General features: G+C 33.9%; 1 protein-coding gene across 1 annotated transcript; it reads left to right on the top strand.

The window, feature by feature from the left end:
* Nucleotides 1-6,784: 6,784 nt before the first annotated feature.
* On the top strand, nt 6,785-23,382 carry LOC149420657 (uncharacterized). The gene is made up of 8 exons (XM_089636256.1): nt 6,785-6,887; nt 7,685-7,746; nt 14,368-14,474; nt 20,087-20,213; nt 22,045-22,212; nt 22,803-22,954; nt 23,046-23,100; nt 23,312-23,382. Exons 1-8 carry the CDS (start codon nt 6,857-6,859, stop codon nt 23,324-23,326), a joined length of 717 nt encoding a protein of 238 aa, XP_089492382.1. The 5' UTR covers nt 6,785-6,856; the 3' UTR covers nt 23,327-23,382.
* Nucleotides 23,383-23,781: the final 399 nt, after the last annotated feature.

The raw sequence follows: 23,781 nt of genomic DNA, 5'->3' as shown, positions 1-23,781 counted from the left end.
CAATCAAGACTCCCTGATATTTTAAATTGGTGATTTGAGCAATTACAGGAAGAATCAGGTCTTGGACAGGAGTGAATAGTATTTTTTTATTATAATAAGTTTGTTTAAAATATATTTATTGTTTGTACTAAAATATTTTAGACAATCAAAGGAAAGTGAGGAATTAAATAAATTGAGATAGTTGAATATTTTAAAATAATTTAATAAGTTTTTTGACATTATCAAGCTATTTGAATTAGATAAATGATTAAAAATAATTAAAGAATTACAAACAACAAAAAAGTTCAAAATATAAAATAGTTAATAACAAGGTTTAAAAAATTAAGTAAATTAAATAAATGAAGATAATTTTAATAGTTGAATAAATTAGGGCAATTTGAATAATTTTAATATTTAGAAATTTTAAATAAAATAAAATTAGAATATAGGTATGACGTGAAAAATTAATTGAGAAAGTTTACCAGATTAATAATATGAATTAAATAGATTGATAGGACATCGAAGGACAAAAACTGATTAAAATAATAATAGAGATGACTAGAGGTGTTGATTGATTTATTTAGAGAACCATAAGTCACATTTTATATGTCACTTTCACTTGAAATTCTGAGGAAGTGAAATAAAGTTTTTTTTTTCGCCTGTTGTTTTCTTTGTGACAGGAGGAATGATTCTAGGCAGTCATACACTTCCAGTGAAGCGATGCCCATACCTACCGATATTTCGTTAGATCTATTAGATACTGATTTCGGCAAAAATCCGAAAATCCACCGAAGTCATCAAAAATATTCTGAATTATGGTCAATTTTTTTCTAAAATCACATTTTTTTTCTTTTAGAAATTAACTAGTAACCCGCCCGCCCCTCCCCCATGGATATGAAAAAGTATTGTGGGGAATCATACTTAGGAATTCCATTTAGAAAATTTGTGGGGAACCAGTACTGAGTGAGCAATAAACCCCACACAAATCCATGGTGAGTAACGGACACTAACTTTGGGGCCTCTTCTATTTATAATTTACATCAATGAGTTATGCGAACTAACGGTGGGTGGAAAAATTATTACATTCGCAGACGATACAGTGGTTATATTTGAAGGAGAGGAATGGACTCAAACTCATAAACATGCGGAAAGTGGAATTAATGCAATATTAATTAAGTGTTAATCTCAAGTGACCTACCAGGTAAGTATTGTACTGTATATTTTCTCCATAAATAGTTAAGTAATAACACTGTAGAAATGTATTATAAGTTTGTACAGCGCCCTTGAGGTGTTTTTGCACAAAAACGGCGCTATAAAAGTCATCCAGGTATTATTATTAACTGTGAAAATTTGGAATGTGTAAAAAACATCAAATATAAAAATAGACAATAATCTAAAGTGGAATTATCACATCGAAAACCTTTCAATAAGGGTAAGAAAATTGATACACATATTCTTTGCATTACGAAATATAATTAAACAACAAGACCTAAGAAAAATATATTTCGGATTGTTCAACCCCATCTTAACGAATGGTTGCATTGGTTGGGGAGCGTCAGGTAGAAAAATTTTAGATCCGCTTGTGAAGGCCCAGAAATTCGTTATTAGAGTTATTTTGCGTAAACCCTAAAGGTACTCTATCGATCAGCTCTACATAAAATTTAATCTACTTGATGTTCGTGAAAATTACATAAAAAAATGTTATTTTTCACGTACACAAAAATCTAGAAAATCTTGATAAAATTGATCATAAATAAATCACAAGAAGTCGTATACAGAATACTGAAAAGTATCAAAAGTTGTATGCATATCTAGGACCGAAATTATATAAAAAATCCCCCAAGAATTAAATATTAAAACATGCAAAATGTCCTTCATCGGTTCAATTATACCTAACTAAATGGTTGATTGGCTTGGGGAGGGTGGAGTCTGACAAACTATTAAAGAATGTCATTTAAAATTTTACATGGTTAACATGGTTTTTAAATGGCACATTTATTAAATACTTAATATTTATTCAATTTGGATAAAAAATGGAACAATTCATAATAATACTTGTACTTATTTTGAATAGACTTATACAGTTATAACTAATGCTAAATGCATGTATCTAATGTAATGTATTAAATAAATAAAATAATATACCATTAATTATTCTAGGTACCCTGTCCAATAATTGAAACAATTATTTTTGCTATTTTTCAGATCAATAGGCATTAGACTGATTTTTTATTGGTAGATGGGTGCCTTCCCAAGAAAATTAAATTTTCAAGAAACAACTTTACATGTTGACAAGTTACAGAATTAGACATCATTGTTCATAAATACATTAAAATAACTATTTGCATCAGAAAATCGTGAAAATTAGCTAAAAGATATCAGACTCCAAAAGGTTCCATGTATTTTTAACAAAAACAAAGATGCTGTGATTCACGCATGATAATAATCAATACTCAGTACTAAAAACTGAATGACGTATTTATTAGTCATGTCCACGAAGTATTATAGTACAAGAATTATCGTATTGCTTATCTTATCTACCACTAGCAGCTGAGTTAAAGATGTTGAAAAGATCTTTATCAATCCAAATAATAAACCAACGATTTGTTTGATAACTCAAACCTCGGATCAAGGCCAGGTTCAACATCGTTTATCTTTTTTATCATTTTATCGATAGTGTTATTTTTGGTTGAAACGTCAACAAAATTGCCAAATTAGGTATTAAATATTTCCAACACAAAGCATCAATCATTTTATTAAGTTCTACGAATAATGTATATTATATTTTTAAATGTTTCTCCCTAAATAATAAAACACGTAGTTCACTTGATTACTAAGCCGTTAAAACAAATCGTTAATCTAAGCTTTAAAAGCGGTTCCTTCCCTCATCAACTTAAACATGCAATGGTTATCCCAATACAAAAAGGTGGTGATAAAACAAATATAGAAAACTATAGACCCATTTCCTTGCTAAGTGTCTTGTCAAAAATCATTGAAAAAATCGTTAAAAGTAGGATTGTCTCCCATCTAGAAACCCAGAAGATTCTCTCGCCTAATCAGTTTGGATTTCAAAACAACCTAAACACAGAATCTGCAATCATAGATTTGTCTGATAAGATCACTAACAGCCTGGATGAAGGCGTTTCCTGCTTAGCCATATTCTTAGACTTAGCCAAAGCGTTTGACACGGTTTCCCACCCCATACTTCTAGAAAGGCTAACTCAAATCGGTATTCGAGGTAGAACTCTTAACTGGTTCTCATCATACCTAACTGATAGATCGCAAACGGTGAAAATTAACAACATAGCTGTAAGTAACCTTTTACCTATCCAATTCGGAGTCCCACAAGGAAGTGTCCTAGGCCATATTCTGTTCCTCATTTATATAAATAAACTCTGTAACCTTCCCATAACCGGAAAACTAATATCTTTTGCAGACGACACAGTGCTTATATCCCGACACAAAAACTGGAAAGGAGGATTCGACATAGCTCAAAACGACATATACCTTATAAAAATGGTTGGATGATAATCTCCTCACCCTTAATGCTGGAAAAACAACACTCTTAACCTTCAGTCTGTCAGCTGCAACCCAACCTACCAACAACCAGAAGATAATAATTCACTCCTGTCTGAGAACTTGCTATTCCTGTAATTGCCCAGTTCTGGAATAAGTAACCCACATAAAATACCTGGGGGTCATCATTGATCAACATCTTTGTTGGGATCAGCACTTGGCCAGTCTAACCCCACGCATCCGCAAGCTCTCTTATGCTTTTCAAAATCTAAGAAATATCCTTACCACCTCAATTCTTAAAACTGTACACTACGCTCTCTGCCAATCTCTACTAGCTTACGGCATTATAATCTGGGATGGCTGTGCACAATCTACCATCGAACCTCTTCTAAAAGCCCAAAAAATGGTAATACGTGTCATTAACAAGCGACCGACAAGATACCACTCCACTCGACTCCTCATATGAGTATAAGGTCTTAAACATACGACAACTCCACCTAAAATTTTCGCTAATACATTTTCTGTTCAAATATAAAAACAAAACTCTTTTACAACACAACTACACCACCAGAACAATAACCAACGGTCACTACAAAGTACCTTCACTATATACCATGTCAGCTCAATTTTTCTTCCTAGATCCTAAAATCTTTAACCTTATCCCTGAAAACCTAAAAACCGTGAAACAACCCCATTCCTTTAAAATAACAAAGTACGAAATGGATCCTTACACACGGAATACATTACAACTACAATACCCATTCATTCTACACTCTAGCAATTTAATAACCTTTCAGACAAAACATAATATGTCCTTACTCCCTAACTTAGCGGTATTTTATGTACATAATTAATTAGTGTGATCTATTTACTAATAATTTCTCAAATTATTAGTAAATAGATTTTATAATCTTCTTATAATCCTCTAACTTATCCATTCTCTTCTTGCAACCCAAACTAGCTTTACATCATTTTTGTTTTTCATATCATAGTAATGTATAGATTCTGTTCAAACTGTAAAATTCACCCGCCATAACACAGGGTCATCCCTAGCATGAAGGGTGAAATATCACAAAAACCATATGTACCCTCTAAGTCTTGTGTAATAAAAATAAAAATAAATATATTTTTATTTTTATTTCATATTTTTTATTATTTTTATTTCTTGCCAGAGCAATCGCGATGAGTTACAAACTCATTGTAGGACGAGAGGAACTTACAATACATAGGTGGGACCTGTAAATAGGTCCAATTTTACATCGGTATTTTGATAATAAAATTATTAGTTTTGTATTTATTTTTTATGTTTTAAAAAAATATTCTTTTAAAACCTTACTTTAGATTTTTGGATTATGCTGGCTGTTTTTATACATTTTTTTAAAGAAAGATAAACATTTCTGGGTTACGAATAACCTGACAATATTTGAAAATCTCCTACTACCACCACAGTAAGCGGAAAATGTTTATTGCGTTTTGTAGGAGGACTTAGCCAGCCGAGGAATCGAACACACCACGCCTGGGTGGTACCCAAGCGCGATGTCAACTCAGCCACCGACCGGTCACATATTTGGAAGAGAGTTATAGAGTGTGTAGGTAATATAGTTGAGAGATTTTATTCCATATTTCGTAGTGTGTGTATTATCGATCGGTTTCCCCAAAACACAAGATTAATTTTGAATATTTCAAAAATAAGAGTTTTTACATAATGTTTGTTAAACTACCCTAAAAACTTACAGAGATGGAAAATGAGGTTTCGGAGAAAAGTGTGCACGATGCAGACAGTGTATTTTTGTACAAGTGGAAATCGTAACCATTTTGTATTTTCCCACGAAAGAAATCGATGTTTTGACACAGTTTTTAATAGCCGAATAATTCGTTTTGGTAATTTAAATAATTATATCGGCCAACTGTGAACTCTTCCCTTGTGGGGCCTTCACGGAACCTAAGGGGAATGGAGAGGAGAGATGAGACTCTCTTCTCTTGTAGGTCTTTCAGGGAACCAAGGGAGATTGGAGAGAAGAGATGAGACCTGGGAAGACACATTGTGGAACCAGAAGACATAGCAACATATCCAATGCCACCCCTGGTGAACTGTATAAAGGGACCGGGTGATTGTGGAATGAGGTAAACTGGGAGATGGGATGAGAGATACAATGGGCATATGGCTTATGTGCTCACGGGAACTATAAATAAATATATCGGCTAAGGTAAATTGGAATCGAATCGCGTAACACTTTTCACTGTTAATCAATAAACTATCTTCATATCAAGAAAAAAGATAAAGGTTGCAACTGCCGCTCGAACCCAGATTTCGGCAATACTAGAGGATCTGGGCTTGAATCTCAATTGCGATCGTTTTTTATTTTACTTTTTATCTGTCGCTTGTCTGTTTCATATTTTAACATGAACATCTCTAAATCCATTTAAAGCAACAACGTTCCGATTTGAATGGTGGTTTTACACTGAGGCTCTAACACTTGAATGATTGGAAATACATTACAAAAGCATAGTGGAAGAGGTAAATCGATGAGTCTATAATAGGTATGATACAGTAAAGTCTAAAGAATGATTAAATCCAGAGTTTGCCGAAGGCGTCCGAACGTCTATGTATATATATATTGGTCACGAGCGTTCTCATTATTTTCAGAAAAGTTCTTGATAAAGGCGAGCCGAGGAAGGAGCGCGGGCCCCCGCTGCCAGAGAATTGCGCGCTGCTCCTTTGGGAGCAAACTCAAGAAGATGGATCATTCTTTAAATCGGAAGACAGTAAAATACTATCCACTAATGAATCTTAACACAAATCTTTTTTGACCCCTTCTGTACCCACCGTGATTGGTGCAACTTCAAGGTGACGCACAATCCCGACACAAAAATGACTCAGCAAGCTATGGAAGGTTTGAGGACGGATCTTTGACGCACACACTTGATAACGTGAAGTCGAAGATCACAATCGCCACAATTCTGTAATAACTTATCTTAAGATGAGTAAATTCACACTTATTATAATCTGACAAGTGATTGATTTACTTTTTACTTCTTGAATTCGTGATCTATATCTTCTATCTACGAATGAAAAATAAAATATTCATTCAGTCATCGCTCCTAATCTTCATCGAGACACATGTGATTAATTTACGAACTAGCACGTTCTTGCATATGATCACCTCCATTTGCGCTAATGCTCTAATAAAATTAATTCTTCTCTGCTCGAAATTATAATAAATAATTGATGTGATTAGATCAATTTTAATTTGTTTTTAAATAGATTCTGTGCGAAATGTATTATGGCTTCTGGAGCAATTAATATTATAAGTGTAACTACACATTGTAAATAATCATTTGAAAAAAATTACGTTCAACCATGAATAAAAAGAAATTCGCTATATTATTTGGTAAGTAAATATGAAAGTATTTTATCAAGTTTTAAACCCCCCAGTATTTTGTTTTTTAGTAATCCTGATGATTATTTCCAAACCTGATTTTTATCTAATAAAATTTCATTAACTTCAAATGGCGCGTTACCATAATTGCATATCGTAAGCCATTAGCAATAAATCTTAACCCTAAGAAGTTATTAGTTATAAATCTAAGTGACAGTATTTGGAAAGCTTAAATGTGCCCTTGAAGTAATTTTCTCATGAAAATGGTGCTATTGAAATGATCCAAATATCATTATCTGTTATAAACGGCTTACTGAAAGTACACGCAATTGTCTTTATTTCTTGACGAAATCTTCGTCTGTCATATTAGCGAAAGAATCGACCCCATAAATAAAGCACCCACATCGACCCTCTTGGGAAACGATCTTGTTGGTCTTAGCTTACATTATGTATTGCAGAAAACGCCGCAGGTAAATCAGTCACTATATGGGACCTTAAAAACACTTATATACGACGATTGTCCTTCAAAGAGCGAGTGGGAAACGATCTTAGATTAGGATGCAATATATTGGATTTTGACAGCTGTCCAGACTGGTTCGACCACTCGTTGTTTGAGTGAAATCTATGTATGTACCTTCGACAAAACCCAGGAATACGAAAGTCGACCAATGTATGTACTAATATGGCTAAGATTAAGTTCGAGCGACTTCTTAAGATTTCTCTAATTTTCTTTAGTTAAAACTTTCCCCAAAAGAGTATGTTAAACAAAAGATTTCTTCAAAAATTAACTAGGAATCCCTTTTTTCCAGGGATGATGTTCTTTTTTTATTTAGCTTTACTGGAATGGAGTCCAGCAGTCGATGCTCAACAAGTGAGTGAATTTTCTATTTCTTGTTAAAATAATATGCACATATTTTAAAGAAATCAAACATTCACACCTGACAATATTTGAAAATCTTTTACTACCACCACAGGTAAGCGGAAAATGTTGCTTGTGTCGTGACAGAGGACTTAACCTGCTGAGGAATTGAACGCACGACGCCTGGGTGGGACCATGCCACTGACCGGTCGGTGGCCGAGTCGACATCGCACTTGGGTCCCGCCCAGGCGTAGTGTGTTCAATTCCTCGACTGGCTAAGTCCTCCATCACAACACAAGCAACATTTTCCGGGAATGTTTGTCTTTCTTTTTTAAAAAAATATACATATTATTTTGCTCTAAAGCGAAAATACCAATATATTTATTTAAAGGCAGATTTTGTTTCCGAATAGGTTTGGTAAGTATAATTTATTGACGAAACCTTCTGTTTTAGATAACCAAACCTTCAAATTTTGATTTCCATGTAGGTACTTATTTTCTTTCCACCATCTTCCCGCTTCCAACTGGTAAAAACTGGTGTATATTTAAACGATACACTTGAATATGACTTTATTTACATATACTGAATTTCTCGTTCTTCTCAGGGTACCAGATGTAACGAGGAACAACCCCTCAATGCATCTGACTCTCACACACTCACTCAGATTAAGGGTCTAATTTCTCTTAATCAGCAGTGGTGTTCCACAACGTACCACTTCTGACAGACTACTGTCACATACTACTCTCAGAGCCTATTTGGAGGTCTGGCACGGACAATCGATAAAGCTCTGACTAAATTCATGATCTATGGTCAGTCAGCAATATTCCCTAGCACGGTCAACGATTGATAAGAAATACCGACAAAGAAAGCCCTCCAAATCTTTTTGGCTGTAGGTTAAATTTGGGTGACTGTTGATATACGCAACTTTTTTTTAAAATATCGCTCTTGATGCAAAATTACTGGTTTATGCTCCTTGGAATGAAAGACGTCATTTATGCGTTCAAATAAATCCGTTCGAACGTGGAAAGACGAAATGTATACACTTGATTCGTATATATCTCGTATTATGGCTAAATATCTCATTGACCGATTTAAAGTTGTGAATAAAGACATCATTGAATAATTAATTCCCTTTTTTATACCAAAAAGTAAATCTGGGAAATGAATTAACGTCAGACGGGTAAGCAAAAGTAAAAAAATACTAATAAATTGACAATGTCGAATTTAAATAATAACTTTAATGTACATTGGCAATTTGCATGTACTTTACGATACTGAAAAGGGTGTCAATTAGTTCATGAGTTCTTTAGTTATGACTAGAGACCGGATTATATGCAACAAAAATAGCCCAAAATATGCATGCAAATATGCAATAAAAATAGCTAAAATATGCACGAAAATCCATAAAAAGGGTCAAAATATGCAACATGAAATAATACAGGAAGTCGTATTTTTACATATTTTTTTTATTTTAGTAAGCTATTAATTAGTTCTCAAGGATAACAATTATATTTTCGAAAATATCAATTATAAAATGTATTTAACAATAAAATTTAGAATTTACCTTTAAAAACGTATATGACTAAGTACTGTTCTAAATTTTCTGTAGACAAATTGTGTCTACGATCGCTTAATATATTTTTGTAAGCGGAAAAGGAACGTTCTACGTCTACTGATGTGGCTGGACAGAATTTAAATTTGGTTGCGATTTTTGAACTTATTGTTCCGGGCAAAATTTCACCTGCCCCGTTGATGAAGTTATCAATTTGGCACAAAGGTTCAAACCCTGGGTTATTATTCAGTATGTTTTCAAATTTTTCTTTGAGTTTACTCGGGAATAGCTTTGGCAACGAGGAATTCATAAGGCGAATTTCCTTCATAACCTGAATAGATGCATTCAACGCCAATCCATGAGTTTCAAGCGTTTTTATACTTGCAGGTATGTAGGCGAAATGAGTGGTAATCAAAGCTAGGTTTTTTTTAATACTGGCGTCGTCAAACGATTCTTTGCACTGGAAAACTGCCAAAGCCTCTGCACTATCGAAGTCATTGATAACACCCTTGATGGCTTCAAAATGTTCATGGTAAAACATCGCAGCTTCGATCCATGTCCCCCAACGTGTTATTACTGGCTCAGGAGGTAAAGGGATATTTGGCAGTTTTTCTTTGTAGGCCTTTATACGAGCAGGCGCCTTAAGAAACACTTTCTTTGCTGATGAAATCAGGTTATTTACATTCGCAACCGTGGATCTCACTTCTTCGGCGAGTCTGTTAATTCCGTGAGCAAAATACGTCACATTAATCAAATTGGGATAAAATACTTGGAGGGCTTTGCCTGCTTTGATCATATAGGGGGCAGCATCTGAGAGCAACACATACACATTTTCATCCGCAGAAGATTCAGGAAATATTTTTTTTATACCCTCATTCAGAAATCTGGCGATCGTAGAATGATTTGCCTTTTCAAGTTCTCTGAAGGCCACCAAATAGGAAGGTGAAGGTTCAAGTTTTAATGTACTAACAATCAAATTTGCAATGTAACGGTTGCAAGTGTCGGTGGTTTCGTCAGCTGAAATCCATATGATGTTATCCTTGAGTTCATTGCGTATTTCTTCCAGCACATGTAGATTTATGCAATATTTTCTGAGAGTATCCTTCAAGGCAGGATTTGTCAGTTTGTATAGAGGGATATTGCTTGCAAGAAATGCTTCACATAGATCCATGCTAAAGTGATTTTGTTGTTTACCTTTGGAGGTTAGTTCACTGTTACTGCTACTTGCCACTGTAAAAACTTGTTGTCGTGGGCCTTTCTTCTGCACTCCTGCGATATGAACACTGGTTTTGACATGCTGGTCTATTTGGAACTTTTTTGTGCTAGAAATTTTTTCTCGCAAACTCGGCAGTATAAAACTTTTCCGTCGTATGTAAATATTCCAGGATATTCAGCTATCCACGTATGGGCACTTTTTATCAGGGGGCATGGTTCACTTTCACAATGTACAACTTCGTTCAAATAAACAAAACACTAGACGAAACTCTAAAGAACAGCGCGTGCGACCAGTCAAAAACAAAATTCGCAATTCACTGAATTACCATAAAAATATGCCAAATCACCCTTCATACGAATGAATGAATTGTTTTCGGCAATTAGCCGAATTAAGTCGAGTAGGCGCGAGCGCAGGCGAAGATGAGAGAGGTTCCCCCCCTCTCCGGCCGCCGGCCGTAGCGATCAGTAAGATCAGTTATCAGTTCTTCGCTCAGCTTCGCTGGCCGCGCGCCTTGCTATCTGACGTCTATAGTGTCGCTATGTGAGGCATCTGAACGATTTCAAGTGTAAATATGCAAGATCTCAAATTATTTGCTAAAATATGCAACTACCGCTGAAAAGGGTCTAAATATGCATTTGCATATGCAAATATGCAAATGCATATAATTCGGTCTCTAGTTATGACTAACAACTTGTATTCCTCCAAATTAGAACGGAATCAATCGATCCTGTTTCGATCGTCCATGGTTCGTGTATACAATTTATTTCAACTTAAGGGCTTATTTAGTTCACTTCCATTCAGTAATTATCCAGTTATTTTGCATAACGAACGACATTATCCAAAAAGTCGTGCATATAGACAACCTATCCGACACCTTGGAAGCCTCGCTAAAAGCGACGGCTTTTGTCTACCGACTGTCGGAATCACATTTTGTCCGTGCTCGCGAGCATCGCAAACTGACCATAGATGATGGATTTTGTCAATATCGTATTGACATGGGACTTTATGGGTCGACATAAAATCATCATTAATTACACAGGTCTGCAACGTTTTTTTTCTTAGAAATAAGAGGTAATTCCCATGTATTTTTGGTTGCTGAATTCGGGAAAATTATCAAAAAAATTCCATCACGTAAGGTTTTTCCGCAAAACGCAAAATACTGTGGGATTGCCTATCTTAAGGCGCAAAACGGGGTTTATTGCCGAAATATATATATTTTTTTATTATTTACAACTTATTATAAGATAATATTAAGTTTTATAGACTGAAATAAAACATTTAGTAACTCATGACGAAAAAATTAGTCAGCTTTGAATCATATATATTGGGATTTTCCATAGTAAGTATTATGAGAGAATGCCGGAATTCCCAAGGTGCCCACTCCCTTCTATGCCCTTTCATTAATTTATTTCTGTTCCAACTTTCGTAACGTGCGTTTCAAAAATGACTTCAAGAGATTGTGTAAATTTTTCTGAGAGTTTTTGCTATATTTGTGGTGAATTTGTAGTGAAAAACAACAAAAAAATATTACTGATTTTATTAAAAAAGTATATTTTGCGTATTTTGGTGTGAAGATAGAGGGGACCAGGACAAATCTTGGCCCCGCATGGAGTTTGTTCAGGGTGTGTTGAAGAACTTGGTCAAAATGTAAAGTTAAATCTTTTCGTTTTGGTGTTCCCATGATTTGGAGAGAGCCTCGAAACCACAGAGATGACTGCTACTTTTGTTCGTGCAATGTGCAAGGGTATAGTACCAAAAATAAAAAAAAATTGTTACCCAAACATGGATTCAGCACTCCGCCCAGTCCCTCACGGACCTGGCATTCCTACACCACAAGCACCTCAAAGCCTGGACGATTTTCCATCATCAGAAAGTGAATCAGAAGAAAGTTCTAGTGACGAGTTTCAAGTAGGCGACTCCAGTGGACCTCAACAATTTTCTCAAGCTGAATTAAATGACCTGATCCGAGATTTGGGACTCCCAAAAGAATTTGCTGAATTACTAGGATCCAGACTGCAAGAGAACAATTTATTGACACCTGGAACTTCTTTTGCTAGGTATAAAAATAGAGTAAAACATTTTGAGCCTTATTTTTCTCAAGATGGTGAGCTAGTCTATTGTTCCGATATTAATGGTTTAATGTCCACGTTCAAAGTTCAACATATAGCTGAAAATTGGAGACTGTTTATTGATTCCTCGAAAAGAAGTATAAAAGCTGTTTTACTTCACAACGGGAATAAGTACGCATCAATACCCGTTGGTCACTCAGTGCATTTGAAGGAAACTTATGGTAACTTGGCATTGATCTTGGATAAGTTAAATTACAAGGAATTCAAGTGGACAGTGTGTGGGGATCTTAAAGTAATTTCTATGATACTTGGACAGCAAGGTGGTTACACAAAATTTCCCTGTTTTCTTTGTGAATGGGATAGTCGTGCCAAAGCTAAACACTGGAACCAGAAAGTGTGGCCGAAAAGAACATTGAAGGTCGAAGAGAAAAACGTGCACTTTGAATCTTTGGTTGATCCTAAAAAGGTTCTTCTACCACCGCTCCATATCAAACTTGGGATGATGAAGCAGTTTGTGAAGGCATTGCCAAAAGATGGCGAGACATTTAAATACCTTTCAAGCAAGTTTCCTGGTCTGTCTGAAGCAAAGCTGAAGGAGGGAGTTTTAGTTGGTCCTGACATTCGTAAGCTGATGAAAGATAACAACTTTGAAAATGTGATGAACGATGTTTCTAGGGAATCTGAAGGACCCGGACTTTGAAAATATCTTAGAAAATATGTTGTTTAATTTTAAAAATCTGGGATGCTCAATGAGTTTAAAACTCCATTTTTTGAACTCCCGTTTGGATTACTTCCGGAAAATCTTGGTGCAGTTAGTGAAGAGCAAGGTGAGAGGTTTCACCAAGATATCAAAGAAATGGAGAGAAGGTATCAAGGTCGATGGGATACAAATATGATGGGCGACTACTGCTGGATGCTGCATAGGGAAAATATAACGTCCCACAAACGAAAAAGCACAAAACGAAGCTTCCAAACTAAAAAAAGATTTATAATTGTATATAATGTAAATAAAATATATTATGACTTAAAATTAATTAAATTATATTTTTAAATCCTTACGTGATGGGTCGAAATGGATGGCATTCTCGAATTCAGCATACCGAAATACATATAATTCAACCATTACCATTAAAAATAAATTTAAAAATGTCAATTTGCAGACCTGTTTTACACCACAACTATCGTTCTGACATTGTAAAATTTTTAATTTCACTGTGTTAGACTCCCAGAACTCTCACACACTCTCGATATGCTTTTTAAACTAAAAATAAAAAGTTAACCTTACTAAGGCTATTTTCTCCCACGCCTTTGTTGGCATGTAAAATACATTTTTATCAAACTATCAATAATTTCAAAGGGGCGTAACATAACAATAGAAATATATTTACAGTGTATCCTAGGAATGCGTTTGGAATTTGCAATTTTTGTTTTATTATTTCTTTTGGGTCTACAATATTAGCGTTTCGTTTATCAAAGTCATCCTCGAAATTATTCCACCCCAGTGGGCCATAAAGTCATAAGTTTTCTTTGGGGCTGAATAAAAATTTTTTTTGGGAGCTTTTTAGGAAAATGCATGATATCCCTTAATGACTTTAATACGTTTTTGTTGTTGTAATCATTCAAATGTTGTATTTGCTTTCATTTGACTTATTGGATAATTCATAAATGTTACTTTGTGATTTTATTACGTTTTTGTTATTTTAATCTTTCAAATGTTGTATTTAACTTATTTGATAATTCATAGTACTGTGTTAAATTCTCGTGAATTAATGTATCGAAAAACATATTTTTTGTAGGAAACGCCAAATTACAAAAAGAAATTGCTTTACGCAGTCGCTTTTGTAGAAAAGAATGACAACATCACATCCGGAATCGTCCTTAGACAAAAAAAGGTGGAGTACACGTAAGACATTTCAACTATCAAGAAATAATTTAATGTATTTTTTTTTTTTTTTTTTTTTTTTTTATTGAATAAATAGTTAATACATAATATCAAAAACAAGTCCTGCTAAGCCGATTGAATTGGCTTGTCAACAGGTGCTTAAAGTTAGTTTCAAATACATTTTTTAAAGTTATAATTTACATCTTACATCTACAGAATTAACAATTTTTTCATACAATATTTCATACATATTAAAATAAATATTTTTTTTCCGATAGCCAATTTTTCACCATATATTTAACCTTATTCATAGATTTACATTGCTTTATAGTGTCAGGTAATAAATTAAATATCTTCGGTATGTTGTATTCAAACGTTCTCTGTCCGTATTTATTATTAAATTTCGGAACTATTAACCCGTCATTGCGCGTGAATCTAGTACTGTATTTATGTTCTAATTTTTCTTTATGCTGCGGGGTAAATATATACTGAATTATGATTTTTTGCCATAGTATAGCCTTAACAGGTAAAATTTTGGCACTCTGAAACAGCAACGGTGTATTATGTCTCTGTTTAAAAATATTAGGAACGACTAGTAATTTTACAATTGCGTTTTGTACAACTTGGACTTGTTTCAGATTGGTTATACTAGTATTTCCCCATATGGTTAATCCATATCTTATAATAGATTCTGCCATTGACATATAAATTATTTTAAGTGTTTCAATTGATAGGAAAAAATTTAATGTGTACATTCTGCCAGCAATTGATCTGAGTCTTTTACAGGTTTTTTTAATATGTTTGTCCCATTTGAAAAAGCAATCTACTGTAACACCAAGATAGACATATTCTATAACTAATTCTAAGCTTTCACATTTACAATTAGTCGGGATATTTTTATGGATGCAATTAAAACTATGAGAAATAATATTAGGATTAAATTGAAATCTGGCATTAGGTGATCTTATATGCATAACTTTGGTTTTTTTAGCATTTATTAATAGTCCTGCATCATGTGACCATTTACAAAGTTGATTAAAGTCAATTTGCATGAGTTCAATTGCAATTTTTAGATCTTTATGTGATATGACCAATGCCGTATCATCTGCAAATACAAAATGTTTAACAAAAGAGAAAAGTTTTTTCATTATAGTTACATAAATTATATATAGTGTAGGTCCCAATATGGAACCTTGTGGAACTCCTGCAGATACATTCTTTGTTTTACTAAAAGTATTATTTATTTTGGTACATATTTTTCTATTTCTAAGATAATCTTTAAATAAATTTAACACATTTCCTCTTATTCCAATTTTTTCTAAGGTTTCTAGCAGTTTTTTAGAGTTAATTGTGTCAAAAGCTTTAGAGTTATCGATAAATAACACAATAACATGTAATTTATTATTTAATTGATTATTTATGTAATTGGAAAAATCTTGCAGTAATTTTTCAGTATTTTTTTTTCTTTGAAAGCCATATTGATTTGGATCTATGATAGCGAATTTTTCAATGTAATTATTTAATTTATTTGATAAAAATTTTTCGAGAATTTTTTCTAACGCAGGTAGTATACTAATAGGCCTATAATTTCCCAGTTCAATGTGTTTTCCACCTTTAAATATTGGTCTAGTAATGCTACATTTAAATTCTTGTGGAATTTTTGCTTGCTTTATTATCATATTGATTAAATGAGTAATTATTGGCCCAAGAGTTTTTATATTTCTTTTTAAATCAAACATTCTTATATTGTCAATACCTGTGCTTTTAGAGTTTTTCATTTTTTTAACAATGTTTTCAATATCAGTTATAGTAGCTCTTGGTATAAATAAACTGTGAGGCAGTTCTTCCAGTACAATATTAGTAGCTTTGTGATTGCATTTATGTAACATGTTGCTGATGCTATCCGAGAAGTAATTCACAAAATCATTTGACACAGAATCCTCAGTTCTATCTTTTAACATAATATATCGTGTTATTGTTTCATCACAATCGTTTTTGGGTTTACGTCCTAAAATATTATTTATCACATCCCAGGTTTTTTTTTGTATCATTAAAACAGTTTTTAAATTTATTATTATAGTAGTTAGTTTTATCTTTATTTATAAGTTTATTGACAAGGTTTCGTGATTTTTTGTATTCTGTTTCATATGTTTTGTTTGTTGGTGTACTTTTCCATTTTTTATATTGTTTATCCCTTTTATTTATTTGACATAATAATTCACTGCTTACCCATTCATTTATTGCATAAGGTCGTGTTTTCGGGTTTTGCACTATCGTTTTAGAACTACTCTTGTAAAATTTATTAAATAAAGATTTTATTTTTTCATATAATGAAATACAATCCTTATCCTCTATAAGTTTACTCCAGTTATAATCTCTGATATGTCTATCAATATCCTTTTGTGAGATGATTTGAATATACTTATTTGCAAAGTCTACCTGACGTTTATGACATTTTATATTAATAGCAGTGATAAAATGATCGGCAATATTATTTTCACTGACGCAAGCTGTTATTTTCTTGCCTCTAAATTTGGCAAATATATGGTCAATACACGTGCGAGTAATTTGTCCATTTGATACAGCTTCTCTGGTTACTACATTGATGCATTTAGTTAAATAATGGTTAGTAAGTAAGTTTTCATACGAAGTTACAATATTATCTTGTTCATCAAGCAAATTAAGATTTATATCTCCAAGTAAGATAATATTTTCCTTACTATTAATTGTCTCAAGATATGATGATAATTCCGTCAGAAATGAAGATTTACTGAAATTAGGAGGTCTATAGATAGCTATTATATTGACTTTAGTTTTGTCCTGGAGTATGAGCTTTCCTGATATATTTTCAAAATGTATTGATTTTAATGTTTTTAGTCTAAATTCAAATTTGTTTCTTATATACAATATAATTCCTCCTCCTGACTTATCAGTTCTGCAGTAGTTATATGCATTATATCCAGGAATATTGTAAATACACATACTTTCATTTTGTACAGATGTTTCACATAGCATCAGAATGTCAATATGCTTCAAACAATTAATTAAATATATATGCAATACATCCCAATATTTTTGTATAGATCTAATATTTAATTGAATACAAACAAGATTATCAGACGAATTTATGTTTTGTTTTTTTATCCAATCTTCTAAATTATTTACTGTACTACTTTCTATTTCATTATCATTATCTATATAAGAAAAATTATTCTGCGCCATTTAATTCGTGATGGTAATTAATTGTTTTCTTGTTTTGTTTAACAGACATATTTTGAGTATAAATTGAAGAATTTAATGTTAAATATTTAACAAAATAAAAGTGATTGTATTTGAAGCTAATTGGTACAAGTAATTTTTGATAAAGGCTTAATAAATATAAAATAAACTGTATGTTCACATCTAGTGTTATTTCAGAATATTTTTCATATTTAAAAAAAATTAATTAATTAATTATTGAAGAGAACATAGCTTCTCCCACCCTCGCTTCTCATACCTCCACGCGGTGACCAACGGGCAACGGACTGGAGGGTGAAGTTGATGGTAACCAATCCGTCGGGGGACCCCAAAAGTACGGCTAAAGTGAGAAGCAGTGAGCGTCTGTTCCGCATGTTAGTGGCGGCTCACAAATGGTGGGTGTGGCAACTCGACATATTTGGGTACTAGTCGCATACACCATATCTAATGGGTATCCAGGCTCATTAGTTTAATCCGATAATTGAACATAAACGGGCAATGATAGCGGATCCAGCCCTAGTTAGTTGGGTCACTCTGGTTCCACGTCTGACGACCATCGGTGGATAAAAACCATAATCAATCAACCAAAGCTTCATGGAAATGTATGGCTCCGAATGCTGGACTATGTACAACTCCTACTCTAGGCAACTCGAATCAGCAGAAATGCGAATGCTTAGATGGACGGCAGGAGTATCATTAAAAGATAAAATTAAAAGCTCACGCATTCATGGTAGCCTGGGTGTCACTGACATAAACAATAAGCTAGAGCAAGGCTGCCCAACACCAGGCCCGCGGGCCACAATGTGGCCCGCGAACGAATTATAAGTGGCCCGCGTGAACCATTTTCAAAAAACCCGCCAATCTGCCAATTTGAAAAAGCGTCGCGGGCCCGCGGTAAAACAAACAATGCAGCTTGCGCGCGGTCACCAGTGTTGCCAACGAAGGCGATTTATCTCTATTTAGGCTACTCAGAACGAGAATCAGCGACGAAAAAATCTAACCTGTTGAACTTACTTTTTAAACAAAAATACACCGGTTTTTGATATAATATTTTTTGCGATCTTGTAGCCACCCCCCCCCCCCATGGAATTCGAAAAATTGTTGTGGGGAATCACATATGATGTTTTTGGGTGCGCGGAATTTTTTCTCAGCGAAGTTCCGTAACAACCCCCCCCCCCATGGAAATAGGAACCATCAGGTATTCAGTGGCCCGCCAGTGATTCAAAATCGTCAATTTCGCCCAACTGTTAAAAAGGTTGGGCAGCCTTGAGCTAGAGGAACGACAGTTAAGAGTTAAGATGGGCACATAAGACGGAGACCACCAGACCACACTGTGAAGCAGGCAATGTCTATAGAGCTTCAAAGACAGTCATCCAGAGGTAGACCAAAGAACTCCAGGATGACCCAATGCTCCAAAATCCTACAAAAAAACGGCCTAGATGAAAGCGACACTCAGAACCGAAGAAGCTATAACCTGAGAACGAGAAGAGCCGACCCCAACAGCCTACCTAGGCAATGAGTTGGGATAGTGCTAGGAAGAAGAAGAAGAGTATTAATTATTGAAGATAAAATAACAATAAAACAAAACAAAAAAATGTGAAATTGAAATATCAGAAAAAAAATCTGTCGAATCTAATCGTAGAATTGAACCCAGTACCTTAGCCTTGTCGGAGACATTTTAAATTTTTTGTTTGAGATTTGTTGTTGATATAATTATTTGCAATGATTAAATGTAACAATTTAAGGTTTTACCTAATAATTTATTGACTATTTCATGTGATCGTAATTTTGTTCTTCGGTTACATTTTCAAAGTATCTACTGTAATACATGAGTACAACCCAATGGAATGACTTCAAACGTGATCCCGGTATCCTTCAACAGCTCGGGGTTCTCCTTGTCGGAAATCCAGACCACCTATGCCGTACCTGGGTACGGTGGTGACACCAAGTGAGCCTTCAACATGGTAGGCCTTCCATTTACATCACCTTGTGAGCGGAATGAATTCGAAATAGGTTAGGTTATGTTAGGTTCCGCATCTGTAGCATTTTGACATCTACAGTAAATCACTTCCTTTATACGCGATGATAAAACATTTTACCAATGATCTGGGATTTTATTTACTAATGATCTTACAATATTTGAAAATCTTCTACCACCACAGTAAGCGAAAAATGTTGCCTGTGTTGTGTAGGAGGAAGTCGCCTGGGTGGGACCTAAACGCGATGCCAACTCAGCCACTGACTGCACAATTGAATTGAACTGATTTTATTTTGCTAAAATTTAATTTAAACATATATAATTTAAGTAGGTAGATTTGTAGACAATACGTATAATTTCATGGCCGAAGTAAAACAGAACACATAATATTTTTTGTCATAACATTGTTTCATTGCAGAACAAACATAACTTTCAACGGGAGAGTCCAGTTTAAGAACGGCAGAGAGTTGTTCAACGTCAGTCTGAAGAGAATAATAACATCTCCAGATTCACTAGACTTCCCTATCCTTGTGGTACTTGACGAGGTAAACTTGATAACATATTATTTTCATGTCAGTATCTTCAAGGCAATTACTCGACATATAAAAATTACAGCACCCTTGAGGTGATTGTTATAAGAACGGCGCGATACAAATCATCCTAATAGTACAGGGTTTTCTAATAAGAGGTGTTATTTTGAATAGCCCGCTATTTCGGTAGATGTTACTTTTGAAGCTGTCATTTTTTGACATTTGACAAGAAGAAACTACGCCATTGATAAAAATGGAACGATACACGATTCAACAACGCATTGAAATTATTAAAATTCACTTGAGTGAATCAAATGCAAATCATCTTGAGTGATGAGGCCCATTTCCACCTCGGTGGCTTCGTCAACAACCAAAATTGTCGCATCTGGGGCTCGGAAAACCCAAGAGTTATTATTGAAAAGCCTCTCTATCCTCAACGTGTGACTGTTTGGTGCGGTTTATGGTCCGGCGGAGTCATTGGATCTTACTTTTTCGAAAATGATGCTGGAGAAACAGTTATGGTGAATGGATTGCGCGCTATCGAGATGATTAATATTTTTTTATGGCCGGAATTGGATGGTATTGATCTGGACAACGTTTAATTTCAATAAGACGGCGCTACGTGCCACACAAGCAACGAGACCATTGATGTTTTACGATTGAATATCAAAATAACACCTCTTATTAGAAAACCCTGTATTATTATTGCGTACATATAATGCATACACAAGCAGCTTTGTCGTTGCACCCAACGAAAACGGTTACGTTTTATTATTATTTCCAAATTTTAATTCTTAATTTACTTTTGCTTACAAATTAGTAATTTATTAATTTATTACTATTTTATAAGCCCATGTAAGAGATTCTTACGGTGGGTAAATATGGTTTAGGTGTTGGAGAATAATTTCATTGATTGTATATTCAAATACATGCGGTTTCTTTCATCTTGTATACGAGACGATATTGCACTTGGGTGTACTGAAGTTCAAGCCATTTATTTTGGCCCAGTTTGAGACGCAGTCAATGTCACGTTGAAGGAGAATACAGTCAAGATGGTTTTTATTGAGCGATATAGTTTCAAGTCATCTGCAAATAGCAAATACAGCGAATGTGTGATGACTGAACCAATATCGTTGATAAAAATCAGAAACAGAAGTGGTCCAAGGATAGACCCCTGAGGAACTCCAGAAAAAACTATGAATTCCAAAGAACTGGAACCCTTATGGTTGCAATATGTTACGCTATAGCGTTAGTTATAAATAATTAACCATGGTTTTATGTGGTTTGCAATGGGATAAATGTATAACAATCTAACATTTAAGAAAAAATATTTTGACCTAAAATATTTGTTCAGCTATGTTTTAAGCATCAAATTTGTTATTTTAAAAATGTAGATGATATTACCTGACGCCCGTGTTCTAAGGATTACAATCCGTTTGTTAAAAGATATTTAAGATTAATAGAAAGCATTGGATTTTATATTTTTAAAGGAGAATTACTAACATCCTAAGGGATTCCTCTAGAAAATTTGGAGAATTTAGAAATGCGTTCATCATAAATAATTAAAATAAACCCCGAGGAAAGATCAATTTTCCAGGTCTTCTAGGGTGAAATCGACCGTAGTTCCGTCCATTACACCAGGCCGCGCGCCGAATATTGATTCATCAATTATGTCCTTAAGCTTCTCACTTCATTTTAGAGATTTGTTATGGCAAATTCAACCGCAGGTCTGTCCAATACAACAGGATATTTTGTGCGCGGATGTTTCACTTACGTCATTAATATTCTGGCAATATTTTAGGGTATTGTCTCGTCTTCTAAACCTTGGCGTTTTTCTTCTTTGCAGAACATCGGATATGAAGAAAAACAGGATCTCAGCGATCCAATTTGGTTATCAAGGCGTGGAATACATGCAAATAAAAATAGTACGTTACTAAAAACGACGATGAGGGTACAGTTAGAAAAAGAAGGCGATATTTCCGAAATAGTGAACGAAGCGACATTTAGAGATATGGTGAGGACAATAATTATATCTTCTTTAATTATTATCAATATATTAAACTAACTAGCAGTCTTCAACCTTCGTAATTGCTGCTTAAATTCATATCAATTATTAAATTACTACAAACGTGCCACATTATATTCACAGTGTTCCACGCTCACACAGCTAAACTTTAGGGGGTGATTTACTATAAACGTGCTGCATTATATTCATAGTGATTTTATTTATGAAAAACTAGGATATTTTAAAGAATATTTAAAAAAAATTACACCATATATTTGTGTTGTTTACCAAGGATTTGTATAAATCCAAGATATTATATTCTATTTTCTTTGGCACAAATACACTTTTATAATAATTATTTCTTCTCACTGAGTCAGCTATTTTGTTTTGGTCATGTTGCCATCGGAACACGTTCATTATTCGTAAAAGTAAAGCCACGATTACACTTGACGATTTAAAAAAAAAAAAGATTTTTTTTGTTAAAAAATCTTTATTTGGAATTTTTTTCTAAGATTATCATGAATAACCAAAGTCTCGCGGTATGAGCGTGGAACAAAACGTATAAGACATTAACTTCCATTTTTATCATTGAATTTCAGGGTTTCAATATTCCACTGGAAGTTGAAAAGGGCTGGTCGCCGTATTGGACAACAATTGCTTTGCCAGTATTCGTACTTGTACTCGTACTTGGTATCACGCTAGTGATTTATTGTATCAAGCCAAGTATTTTTAGACGCTGTCTAAGAACTAGGTAATTTACAAGTGATATTTTTTTAGCATTTGTAATTAATCTTTTTAATGAAAAGCTGAATTTAATATCTACATTTTCTGTTGAATTTCAGATCACAAACACCAACTCCTGTTGTACATTTTGAGATGGAACCCTTGAATATATCGGTAATATTTTATAAATATCTCAAAGCCAAATATTATATTGAAAATTATATTTTAAACAATTGAAATGGACAGTATTGAAATGCGTTAAAAACTTGTAAAGCCTAACTGTATACACTGCACATTGCAGTGCACCTGAATTTAGTATTGATTTCATTGATCTGCTATGGTAGTTTGTCGTATCCTAAGGTTAATCAAAGCTCCTGATTTTCAGAACCAACTACCGTGAAGGACTTGAAGGATTTGTAAATACAGTAGCGTAATTTTAGAAGATTATATTTATAAATCTCAATGCAGTGCAACCAATACATATATTTCCGTTGAAATTAAAAGGATATACCTACTCATTTTCCTTTTCAATAATTTGGACACCTCACAATACTAGAACAAGACGTGCACGTCAACTGCAAACATCTAAAACAAACACACACTTGGACAAAAATACTACAAATACCAGGATGTTTATCTTTACAATAATTCTCTTTACACAATTCAAAGCATCTTCACTTGCACAACACTTTAAAACTGACAAACCTCTTAATTATAAATAATTATAAACTATTTTTTACCAGTGATTTTATTATTATTGTAAAATAACTAGATAAAAATTAAATATAATGTTCAGTTGGTGTAATAATTTTTGTCTTTTTCTGTTTCATAATAAGATTTTTTAATATAATTTTT

Source organism: Hesperophylax consimilis, chromosome 10 (assembly GCF_061612785.1).
Source record: "Hesperophylax consimilis isolate HC1 chromosome 10, BYU_Hcon_1.0, whole genome shotgun sequence".
In the NCBI taxonomy this organism is placed as follows: domain Eukaryota; kingdom Metazoa; phylum Arthropoda; class Insecta; order Trichoptera; family Limnephilidae; genus Hesperophylax; species Hesperophylax consimilis.
This window is presented reverse-complemented; position numbering and strand designations above follow the sequence as displayed.